We start from the raw sequence: 11,865 nt of genomic DNA, 5'->3' as shown, positions 1-11,865 counted from the left end.
TGGTAATTGGCTCCTGCATTTTTCAACCCAAACGGCATCACACGGTAATGGTAGGTTCCCCGGTCGGTGATGAAAGAGGTGTGTTCCCGGTTAGATGGGTGCATCAAAATTTGGTTGTACCTAGAGAAAGCATCCATGAAGCTAAGCATTTGATGACCGGCCGTGGCGTCAGTAAGCAGATCTATACGTGGAAGAAAATAGCTGTCCTTGGGGCAAGCTCGGTTGAGGTCAGAATAGTCGACGTAGAGTCGCCATTTACCGTTGTTCTTACGGACCATGACCACGTTTGACAACCATCTAGGGTAGTCCACGTTTTTGATGAATTGTGCCTCGAGGAGTTTATCTACTTCCGCAGCGATGAGAGTATTGCGCTCTGGGTGAAAGATGCGCTGTTTCTGGCGGAAAGGTCGAAAATGGGGTTTCATGCTGAGACGATGGGTGATGAAGGAGGGGTCAATACCCGGCATATCGGAGTGGGTCCAGGAAAATACATCTTTGTGCTCAATTAGGAAGGCGATAAGGTCGGCTTTGGCCTAGGCGGATAGTTGGCTGCCGATCTTGGCAGTTTTGGCTGGGTTGGTGGGATTGCTGAGGACCTCAAGAAGCTCTTCCACTGGTTCCCTCCTAACCAGCTCGTCTCTAACGTCGAGTCCTTCAATGATCATGGCCTCATTGAGCTTGACCTCTTTAAGTGAGGCAACATAACATTCCCTGGCCACAGTCTGCTCTCCCCTGACCGTGCCGACCCCAAGATCGGTGGGGAACTTGACGGCAAGATGGAAAGTGGATGTGATAGCTTGGAAGGCATTTAGGGCGGTGCGACCGAGGATGATGTTGTAAGCGGAGGGACAATAGATGACCAAGAAGGTAAGCAACTTGGTGGTATGCCGTGGGTATTCTTTAATGGTGATGGGAAGATCAATAGAGCTGATGGAGGTCACCCGATCTCCAGTAAAACAGACCAATGGAGTTTGGAGAGGAGACAGACTTTTATCCCCGATCTTGAGCTGGCGGAAGGCATTTAGGAAGATGATGTCTGAAAAGCTGCCGTTGTCGACGAGAACCCGTCTGACTTTATAATTGGAAAGGTGGGCAAAAATGACGAGGGGGTCGTCATGGGGGTAACGGATGCCTGTGCAATCGGCTTCTGTAAAGGTGACGGGTTCCATCCATTGCTTGGGCTGTTTGGAAGGGCGGTCCAATGTGGCAACTTTTTTGCCTGAGCCCTGTCTTATTTTTCTGAGTTTTGCCCGTTGAGCTGAGCGGGATGGTCCTCCACAAACAAGTCCGCCTACAATGCCTCTGATTTCTCCGACAGGGGGAGCGGGGTTACCTTGTGCTTGGGGTTGCTGTGGAGGGCGATCATGACCTTGGTTAGGTTGTGCTGGTTGCCGGGGGGGTGCGCCGGCGATTGTTTCTGATGGGTTCAGTCCTTTGCCTCTGCTGAGGGCGGGTTTCTGTGAATCGACTGAGACGTCCTTGACGTATTAAGCCCTCGACCTGATCTTTGAGGTTAAGACACTCCTCGGTATTATGACCATGGCCGTGGTCCTGGTGAAAACGGTAGTATTCGGACTGGTCCCGCCGATTGGAAGGAGACCGTGATGGTTGGGGCCATTTTAGGGGGTAGTCTCGTTGGATCTGATTGAGGACTTGTTCCATGGGAAAATTGAGGGGTGTGTGCCATTTGAATCGGCCAGGCGGTCGGGTTGGTGCCGACCGGTCGGTTCGGGGGTCGGTCGGTATACTGAGGTGCTTGGTTGTTGTATTGGGTGTTTCTGGTTTTTGAGTCATTTCTTTTCTCCCAGGGGGTCGGGTTTTTGGCTGTAGGGTCTTGGCGAGCGACTAGGGAGTCTTCAACGTTCATGTATTTTTGGGCTTTTGAAAGTAGGGTTGCCATGGAGGTCGGAGGGTTTTTGGAGAGGGAGAAAAGGAAATCAGATGATCGTAGGCCGGCCATGAACGCCGTGAGGATGACTTTATCATCGTTTTTTCGCCACCTGCAGGGCTTCGGTATTGAAACGGGTGACAAAGCTACGCAACGACTCCTCCTCAGTCTGATGGATGTTGAGGAACTAGGTTGCCGGACGCCTCTGGCGTTGGGCTCCAATGAAATGGCTGTGAAAGGAGTCACTGAGGTGTTAGAAAATGGAAACAGAGTCTGGTGACAGTTGACTAAACCAGAGTCGAGCCGACCCCTTGAGTGTTACGGGGAAAGCCTGACACATGATTTCATCGGGGAATGCATAGAGGATCATGAGGGTTCTGTAGGTCTCCAGGTGATCGACTGGGTCCGATGTACTGTCGAAAGAGTCGATTGTGGACATCTTGAACTTGGGGGTCAGAGGTTTATCCCTGATGGAGGCAACGAATGGGGAGTCGGCTGTGGTAGAAAGTTTATGCTGTATGTTCTGCATGACTCCTTGGAGCTGGAGCTTCATGGCTTGGAGTTCTGCATTCCAAAGAGGAATGTTGTTACCACCAGAAGGCAATGGGGGCTGGATGCTGCTGGCCTCTCCTTTAGGGGTTGGTGCCAGGGCCGACAGATGCGGGGCTCGAGGTGGTGGATTTATATTTGGGGAAGGGGGTCGTAGGCCCTCCAAGTTGGGTGGATAGGGCTGCTGGATAATATGGCTCGGTGCTCGTTCTTGGTTGGGTGGAATATCTGGAGGTGGTGGAGGGGGCATGAGAAGGTTTCTTTGGAGTAGGGCATTAATCAAAGCTTGGTTCTGCTCAGCCCACGCGGCTAATGCTGTTGGTGAGCTCGGTAAAGTACTGTGGTGGGTTGTTTGGATGGGGAGGGTCGACTTGGTGATCAGGAACATTGGGGTGGGACGCTATGGATCTAGTTGTGACCATCCACCTTCGCAGGTGGTAGGAAAGGGTTATTGGGAAAGGGCCTTCGGCGACAATGAGCACAATTGGTGCGCGGAGTAAGAGAGTTCCCATAGACGGTGCCAATTGATGATTCCGTTTGAACCAGGTGGAACGGGTCGGACTGATCCACGCTCCTCAAGCCTGTGTCCGAATGACCAAGCCCACCAGAAGACCTGCACAAGAGTTCAACTGGGAACGAGGAGTCCTCCAGCGAACCCTCCGACGAGCAAGTTAGAGAGAGAAGTATAATGTAGAGCTGGATTAGAGATAGAAAGCTTAACTTTCTTCCCGTCTTCGACGTCTGATTATATCCTTTGGTAATCATTTCGTTGTCCTTTCCGACTTGTCACATTGGCCGAAAGTCTATGCTCTAGCTTACCTTGTTCATGGTGAAGCTGTTCTGTCCCGACGGAGAGGGGTTATCACAATAAATGCTGTAAGGGGCTTCATTAATGGCGATGTGCAGTGGCCATAACTTTGCAGATCTTTATCTGCTTATGTGGCTTGCCCTTCTCTTGCCGTGTGTCTTGATGTCATTGGTTCTCGTTGCTACGTGGGGTTTCAGCCATGCTGGACTTTAGTATTTGAGTTGTTAGGTTTTTATTCTTGGCAATCCCGTTTGACAAAACTCCTTTCAGTTATAATTTTATTCGCTCTTTTATTTCAGTGAGGCTATGAGTTTCTTAGATGCGAATCCAACCCGAATTGTGCCGTACAGAGAAGTTTGTGATGTTAATACTTTCAAGATTGCCACTTCGCTAATTATGGCGGGGATCGAGCTGCCCGGTCAGCTCGCGGGGGTCCAGGGGGCAGCGTCCCTTGGCGGGTCCGGGGCAACGCCACGGCGGGGTCGAGGGGCAGCGCCCCGAAGCAAAATACAAAATTGTATTTGTAGTTGCATGTCCGCCCTTGCTCGCTCGAGCGAAGGAGTGCTTGCTGAAGCGAAGACTGCGTCTAGCAAAAAACCTGAAAGAAATGAATGTGCGCTCGAGCGAAGGGTGCGCGGCTCGAGCGAAGGCACTTATGGAAAACACGCGTTTTTGGCTCCTCGAGCTCGAGTGAGAGAGTCTTCGCTCGAGCGAGCATCGTGATTCAGATTTCTATAAGTACGTGTTTCTGTCAGATTTTAGGATTATTTCTCCAGATCTTCTTCTTGGATTCTAAGGTTTATATCTAGGGATATTTTGCTAGTTTTCTTTGATGTTTTGATTGAGTATTAAACTCATGGTTTAAAGAGTATACATCAAAGGATTATTTGTTTGTTCTACATAAAAGAGAGAGTTGTTCTTCGGTGGATTCTGAAGAATTCGAGCTTGAAACTTTGGTGGATTCTGGAGTGGCTCATCGTCAAGACAATTCCGAGGTGAAGATGGGGTTGGAAGAGACACATAAAGGTTGGTTCAATTCGGGCGTGGATTCGCTAGGTAATTGAGAGTATACCTGTGTAATTCCTTTATATCTTCTTAGTGGATTGTTTTGTGGCTGTTGCCCGTGATTTTTTCATCATAATTAGAGGTGTCTAATTGTGATTTTTTCATATAAAATCATTGTGTCGATTTGTCTTGATTGTTTGATTGGAATTGTTATATACTGCTTAAAATTGATACATAATCATAAATCAACATCTAGGAGATTTCTAGATTTTTCATGAGTTATGTGTTGGGTCCTAAATGGTGAGTTATAATCTTTATGAACTTACTTATGTCACACTTTCTAATATATTCATATATTTTGAAGATAGTTTATACATATTTTTTAATATTAAACAATGTATAAGAGATAATTATTAATAATTTATTTTAAAATAATGCTTCTCAAAATATTGGCGTAAATAATGCTACTTATGGTGACTTCAATTCGAAAGGGTCCAATCCCAAAAAATCCGAAACCCAAAAATTAACTTCTAGGGATCCACAATAGATGTTCTCACATTTTCCATTCCACTTGTGGAAAAATTTTTATGCGCTTTTGTTGAGAAGTTAGTAAAAAATTAAATTAATTTTAGATGACATCATATTTTATATAGATAAAATAAATTTAAAAAAGTTAAAATGTTAATTTTTTATCAATTTTTTAAAATATCTCATATTTCAAGAAGACATTACATAATATTATTTTTTATTAATTATAAATATATATATTATTTATTATCTTCAAACATTTAATTTAAATGTAATAAAATTTATTGTTAAAGTTAATAAAGTAGCACATGATATGTATGTTATTCGTATATAAAAATTATTTTCACCTATGACTCCTCTGCCACGTGGTAAATTTATGAATGCGCTCGTGACGAAACGAACATCACAGCGGGCGATGTTATCATTTTTCTACTGTTAACTACTCTTCACACTCACTCACACACACTCCACTTTTGAAATTCAAATCCTAGTCGTTCCCTCAAACTCCCCCAAATATCGTACTACATAAATTATTATTATTAAAACCCTAGCCCTAACCCAAACGCCCTCAACGGTCGAATTCCCAAACGGCTAATCCTTCTTCTTTTCTCTGTCTCCATTTTGTTCTCTCATCAAATCAAATTTCAAACCTTACTGATCTCTCAAACACCTTCCTCAGACAGCAAAAGATCGAAACAATTCTCGTATTCGATTCCTCTTCCACAATTCACTCATTTGTGGACATCGCTTTTCTCAGGTTTTCTTTTCCTGATCTCTGAATTGTTGTTCCATTTGATTTATTCTTCTCTTATGTGTTTGTGCGTGTGTTTGGTCTGAGAATTGATTAAATTAAACCAAACAGTGGTTTTTGTGTTTTTTATATGGTTTATTTATTGTACTTACTGGTAATGATTTGAATTAGACTTGTTGATTTTGATTCTGTTAAGCTAGACCCTCTTGATTTTGGAATTTATTTATTTATTTGCTTCAGATGTCAAGCTTTTTTAAGAGGATCCATGGTTTGTTTTGGGAAAAATTAGTTTGAGGAATGTGTAAGTGAAATTTACTTGATTAGCAGTTTTTAGTTCATATTTGACCCAAATATTGTTGAGTCTGCAAAATCATAAGTTTACAAGTAAATATTCTACTTCTTATATACCCTTTTGATGTAGGTATTCTTGGTGAAATATCTTTGACATGTCACTTAAGAAGCTGAACACACCTTCTTATTTTTCATATGTAAAACTAAGAATTAGAGTAATTGAGAAATTGAACTGCAATTGGTATCAGTATCAATGTAGCTTACTCTGTTTCCTGTAAATAACGGGCATGGACATTAATTTCAGATGCCTTTTCCACATCATGTTGATCATTTTTACATTAGGGTTTAGGGTTTAATTTCAGAAGCCTTTTTTCCACATCATGTTGATCACTTTTACGTTAGTTTTTTTTTTTTTTTTGGCATCCTTCACATTAGGGTAAATCTGGGTTTTTCTTTTTGTCAAATCAATTTAGTATAATGCAATTTATACGGTGCATATAGTTCATGATGGTTTATAAAGAAAAATTGTTATTGGCAGGATAATTGCTTCAACATGTCCAAGGTCCAGAACGACCCACTTTTGCAAGTGGAAACCACATGTGGATCTCTTTTATATGAACTCCAGGTTTTTCCACGGACCCTTAATATATAAATATCTTTCTAGTTCTTCTTTTCCCTGTAGTTGAAATGTCTTATCCTTAACTTGTCAGCAATCTTATTCTACTCCTGATTTATTGGTTAAATCAGATAATATGGGATGAAGTTGGGGAATCCGAAGCTGAAAGGGATAAAATGTTGCTTGAGCTTGAACAAGAATGTCTAGAAGTATACAGAAGAAAGGTAGATAGGGCTAACCGATGTAGAGCTCAGCTTAGACAAGCAATTGCAGATTCTGAAGCAGAGCTCGCGGCTATCTGCTCTGCAATGGGAGAGAGACCGGTACATATTAGGCAGCAGGTTAGTATTATCTCTGAATAGAGACTTGGACAGTTTTATTTTGTTGCAGTGTGCACTTGTAAACCTCAGTTTGGAATAGTTTAGGTCGTATGAAAGTTGACAATTTGGAGATGTTGAGGTACAGTTTTGAAAAACTATGCCATGGTGGTTTTTAATGTTTGATTGAAACAAGCATAATGATTATGGGCAATTGACAATCATTTATGACCAAAAAGACTTATAATCACTGCGGAGTACGAGACCTGAAACTAAAACTTGCCCTGGTCTGATAGTTGGTGCATAACAATTTAAACTGGTCTTTTTCAGTCTGATCAAAACCCTGGAAGCTTGAAGGAAGAGCTCAGCACTATTCTTCCACAACTAGAGGAGATGCAGAAGAGGAAATGTGATAGACGGAATCAATTTGTTGAAGTTCTGGAGCAAATTCAGAAGATATCAAATGAGATACATAGGTCCTCTGAATATACTCCGTCCAGCACAGTTGTGGATGAAACTGATTTGTCTTTAAGAAAACTTGAAGAGTTGCATAGAGAGCTTCAGGCACTTCAAAAAGAAAGGGTAATTATTTTTCATTTTGTTCTATTTTCTTTTTTCTTTTTCTACCAGTCTTTCAAACATTCTTCTCTTACTTCTCTTGATGTTTCTTTACATGCAGAGTGATCGAATGAACCATGTGTTGGACCTCCTGAATACTTTGAATTCACTGTGCTTGGTGCTTGGTATAGATTTCAAGCAAACAGTTAGTGAGGTTCACCCCAGTCTAGGTAACGATTCTGAAGGAATGACGAACATAAGTAATGAGACTATTGAGCGGTTGGGAATTGCAATAGAAAGATTGCGAGAGGTTAAAATACAGAGAATGCAGCGGGTAAATAATGGTTTAAATAAGTTCCTAGTAACTTCGAAATCATTTTTCTTGTTTAATTTGTTGACCCATTTACCTTTCAGCTCCAAGATCTTGCAACTTCAATGTTGGAGCTTTGGAATTTGATGGACACGCCAATTGAAGAGCAACAGATGTTTCAGAATGTTACCTGTAACATAGCTGCTTCAGAACACGAGATAACAGAACCCAACACGCTTTCTGTGGATTTCATCAATGATGTGGGTGTTACTGATTTTGAGCACAAGTCATCTGACTTTCTGTTTTGTTAGTTCTCATGGTGCTTTTGTTTGTGACAAGCAGTCTTTTTTCTTTTTCTAGGAACTGAAAGAAAAGTAAATTTATTATGGCAGGTTCAGGCAGAAGTTTCTAGGCTGGAAGAGTTGAAAGCAAGCAAAATGAAGGAGCTTGTTTTGAAGAAGAGGTCAGAGCTAGAGGAGATTTGTAGGAAGACACATTTGATTCCTGAATCAGATAGTGCGGTGGAAATTGCTATTGAAGCTATAGAGTCTGGTATTTTAACTTGTTTATAAGAGAAGACTGATAGTGATGCTAATATCTCTGTTATGTCTTCCAATTTTGGCGCTTTTTGGGAAGCCATAAATGAGGCTATTGTAGCCTATTTTGAGAAAAAAGCTCAAAAGCAACACTGTTGGAAGCTTTTTCAAAAAAAAAAAAAAAAAAAAAAATTATATATAGGCTGCACAGCTGGTAGTGTAGGCACAACCTACACTGTCAGCTACAGCACTTGTTCCATCAATAAATAAATTCCGATTTTACCCCTTGATATCAATTTAAAAAAACATATTTTTAGGGACAAATTTGTCATTTTAAATTTAAACATCATTTTAACACACTTTCCAATACAACAGCTCAACTAAAAATTCATCTCATCTTCCCAAACACAAAACTAAAATAGCCTACTAAAATAGCCACTTCCCAAACGAGGCCTTTATTTATCAAATTTTGGGATACAGGAGTTGTGGACCCTGCATCTGTCCTTGAACAAATTGAGCTTCAAATTGCTAAAGTCAAAGAGGAAGCTTTTAGCAGGAAGGAAATTCTTGAAAAAGTTGAGAAGTGGCTGGTTGCATGTGAGGAGGAGTGTTGGCTTGAGGAGTATAACAGGGTTGGTTGTTTTCTTTATCGTCATATTTTCTATTTTTTTAATTTTAAATGAATCTTGCTTAATTGTCACCCTGATTGCGCTTGTTTAGGATGATAACCGATACAATGCTGGAAGAGGTTCTCATCTTACTTTGAAGCGTGCTGAGAAAGCTCGTGCTTTGGTTAATAAACTTCCAGGTATGCTAGAAGCTTCAACTAGAGAAAATGGGATCTAGGTTTCAACAGTGGGTCAATGTTTTGTAGCTGCATTTGTCGAAGTTCAGTTTGACCTAATCATATACGTGCTGCTGTTTCAGCTAAATTTAACTGTGTTGTGTTGGGTCAGGAATGGTGGAAGCATTGGCTTCAAAAACTGCAGCATGGGAGGACGAGAGAAGCATTGAGTTCACTTATGATGGTGTAAGTGTTTCTCTCTATTGTTCTAAATATTTGAGTTTTATAACAAGTTGGTTTCAATTACTGTATATTCTGCATTCTTATTTACTTTTTTTAATGTACTCTTGTTTTTAAAAAATTCCTTTTTATGTGCCTGTCCAGATACGTCTTCTTTCTATGCTTGAAGAGTATACTATTTTACGGCAAGAGAAAGAGCAAGAGCGCAAGAGGCAGAGGGTAATATAGGCTTCCTATTAGACTCAATCATGGATTCAACTGGTTATTTCATATCCAAATTGTATGTAATTATGACCTTTAACAAGATGTTAAATCAATTTCAGGACCAGAAGAAACTTCAGGGGCAATTAATGGCAGAACAGGAGGCACTTTTTGGTTCAAAACCAAGTCCAATGAAGCTCCAGAGTGGGAAAAAGGGTCCTAGATTGTCATCTGGTGGAGTAGTGACGACTAATAGAAGACTTTCTGTTGGAGGAGCAATGCTACAAACTCCAAAACCTGATCCTCTTCACTCCATGAAAGCTACTCCTAATACACGTCAAGCCAAGAAGAGTGATCGTCTGCACCCAAATGACCAGTTACATCACCCCCAGGATAATGCATTTGCAGCTTTATCAGCTGGTAATTTTCTTCAAACTATAATTTTCGTTTCTTTTCTACTTTTGAAAAAGTTGATGTTTTTGATAGATTTCTTCAATTGCTTTTAAAGCTTTTTATCTGTTAAAAAAATCAACAAGTTTTGAAATGCACTAGAAGCTTTTTAACATAAGTTGCTTTTGGAAACATGACAGAAAGGAATACATGCATTGGATAAACAATGTGTCATTGAAGACATCCTAAAGTTTGTGTTGTTGAGGGGTTTTTTTATTTTATTTTAACAATAATCATATAATGGCTTGTGCAGTAGGCAGGAGAGACAGGGCAATAGAGCTATATTTTTAGTTTGTGCAAACCATGACGCAAATACCTTAACTATATATATTTATTCTGTGTATCATCAATATCGTTTTTCACTTTATCATCTTAGGTAGAAGAGGCTTGGATATTGCTGGTCTCCCTCTAAAGAAGCATTCTTTCAATGCAGTAAATGCTCGTGAAGTAGAGTCACCCCTAAAGAGGAAACCCTTCTCGCCCATCTCTTCCACAGAATCATCCAAGTCCAACGCAGCAAACTTAATCGAAGAAGTGAACAGAAAGCAGAATGAAATGACATCTCAGAAATTACTTCGAAGCAACAGTACCCAATTCACTACTCCTTCCAAGTTAATGTCTGCTGCTGCAGAGGAAGAGAATAGGACTCCTAAAGTAATGTCAATCCCTATGCCCCCTACACCTTCAACGGTGTCAATTCCAATGCAGACAGCGATGACACCAGCTGCTCGTCCTCTGGTTCCTTATTGTGGTGGTAAACCGGTTGTTGAAGAGATTATTCCTGAAGAGATTGAATACTCGTTTGAAGAAAGACGAGCGGGTTTCGTGCTTCCTAGAACACCACATCTCAAGACAGTAATACAAGTGTGATTTGTTGTTGACAGCTTAGGTGAACTTGACTCTCATATTATTGTTATTGAATGTTTTTTTGTATTCTTTTTGTTTCTCTGGATTTGTGGGGTTGATAAGTCAATTCTAATTGGCTTCTCTAATTGTGTACATTGTCTACGAGTTGTTCTAAACGTGGACCTATATTGATATTGTTCTTTTCTGATCAATGTGATCTTCTCTTTTAAGTTTTGGATGTTTTATGCCATTTATGTGACTGAATTTCAGGCAATCCGATTTTTCTTCTTATTTCTTCAGCAATTTTTTATTTTCTATTATTAACCCCTTTTTTGGGGCAAGGATTGCCTAGTTTTCAGGCTAGAGAGTTGCGCCACCAATCCCATAAAGCAGTAACCAGTTTCAACCATTCAAGCCCTGGAAGTTTCTTTTTCCATTTTCAACCCTTTCAATTGCTGGATAACAATAAGATGCATGCACTTGCAGTTGTCTGGTATTTGTTCATTTGCAGGTGCAAAACATCAACATTGCCTTTTTCTTTGTTCCACTTCAAATTATAGAAAAAATAAATTTTTTTTTTGCAAGTTAATTTATTGCCAAAATATATTATATTGCAAAACATCGGACTTGGAATCAACCACAGCGGAGAACTTAGAAAAGAGGCAATTCAAAAACAATTCTGGCTTAGAACGAAAATCATACAGATAAAAGAATATGAATTATACAAAATTAAAATGAGAAAACGGACATACAATTATAGACTCAGATACGACTATAACAAAAATTGTATAAAAAAAAGAACTTGTTATACAAAACCAAAATGAGAACCAATGAAATCAAAATCATAGAAAGACTACATATTGACTTGCTAAAACATACACACACACAATTTGGGATTCTGCATAATTAGGATTTTGAATTTGGCAGATTGTTAAAAAAACAAAATATAAAAACAAAATGGATTTGCAAGTTGGAGTGGCAATAACAGTAAATTAGTCAAAACAGTAGGCCACCTAAATTTTTTATGGTCAAACTTTAATTTTACCTGAAAAGACAAAGAACAGGTCAGAGGTTGGGAAAATTGGCGTTACCTTTACTTTACAGCTTTTAATAATTATTAAGGCCTCGTTTGGGGACTTACTTTTTTAGCCAATTAGCCAAAAAGTTACTAAATTAGCCAAAAAGCC

At 40.2% G+C, this 11,865-nt stretch overlaps 1 protein-coding gene across 4 annotated transcripts; it reads left to right on the top strand.

Moving 5' to 3' along the window:
• The first annotated feature begins 5,285 nt into the window (after nucleotides 1-5,285).
• LOC114272480 (65-kDa microtubule-associated protein 3) lies at nucleotides 5,286-10,890 on the top strand. 4 transcript variants are annotated; one of them, XM_028214204.2, is made up of 14 exons: nucleotides 5,290-5,535; nucleotides 5,770-5,830; nucleotides 6,359-6,445; nucleotides 6,568-6,777; nucleotides 7,084-7,335; nucleotides 7,433-7,645; nucleotides 7,726-7,881; nucleotides 8,014-8,173; nucleotides 8,638-8,789; nucleotides 8,878-8,965; nucleotides 9,114-9,187; nucleotides 9,326-9,400; nucleotides 9,505-9,802; nucleotides 10,209-10,890. In XM_028214204.2, the coding sequence occupies exons 3-14, from the start codon at nucleotides 6,374-6,376 to the stop codon at nucleotides 10,700-10,702; spliced, it is 2,244 nt and encodes a 747-aa protein (XP_028070005.2). In that variant the 5' UTR covers nucleotides 5,290-5,535; nucleotides 5,770-5,830; nucleotides 6,359-6,373; the 3' UTR covers nucleotides 10,703-10,890. The 4 variants fall into 4 exon arrangements, with proteins under 4 accessions (XP_028070006.2, XP_028070005.2, XP_028070004.2 ...); XM_082882420.1 differs by having other exon boundaries at nucleotides 5,355-5,535; nucleotides 10,266-10,890; XM_028214205.2 differs by lacking the exon at nucleotides 5,770-5,830 and having other exon boundaries at nucleotides 5,286-5,535; nucleotides 10,266-10,890.
• The last annotated feature ends 975 nt before the right edge of the window (nucleotides 10,891-11,865 follow it).

Source organism: Camellia sinensis, chromosome 8 (genome assembly GCF_055761805.1).
Source record: "Camellia sinensis isolate YWXY chromosome 8, ASM5576180v1, whole genome shotgun sequence".
Taxonomy (NCBI): Eukaryota; Viridiplantae; Streptophyta; class Magnoliopsida; order Ericales; family Theaceae; genus Camellia; species Camellia sinensis.
Note: the sequence above shows the minus strand (reverse complement) of the source record. Positions and strands in the feature narration are given on the sequence as shown.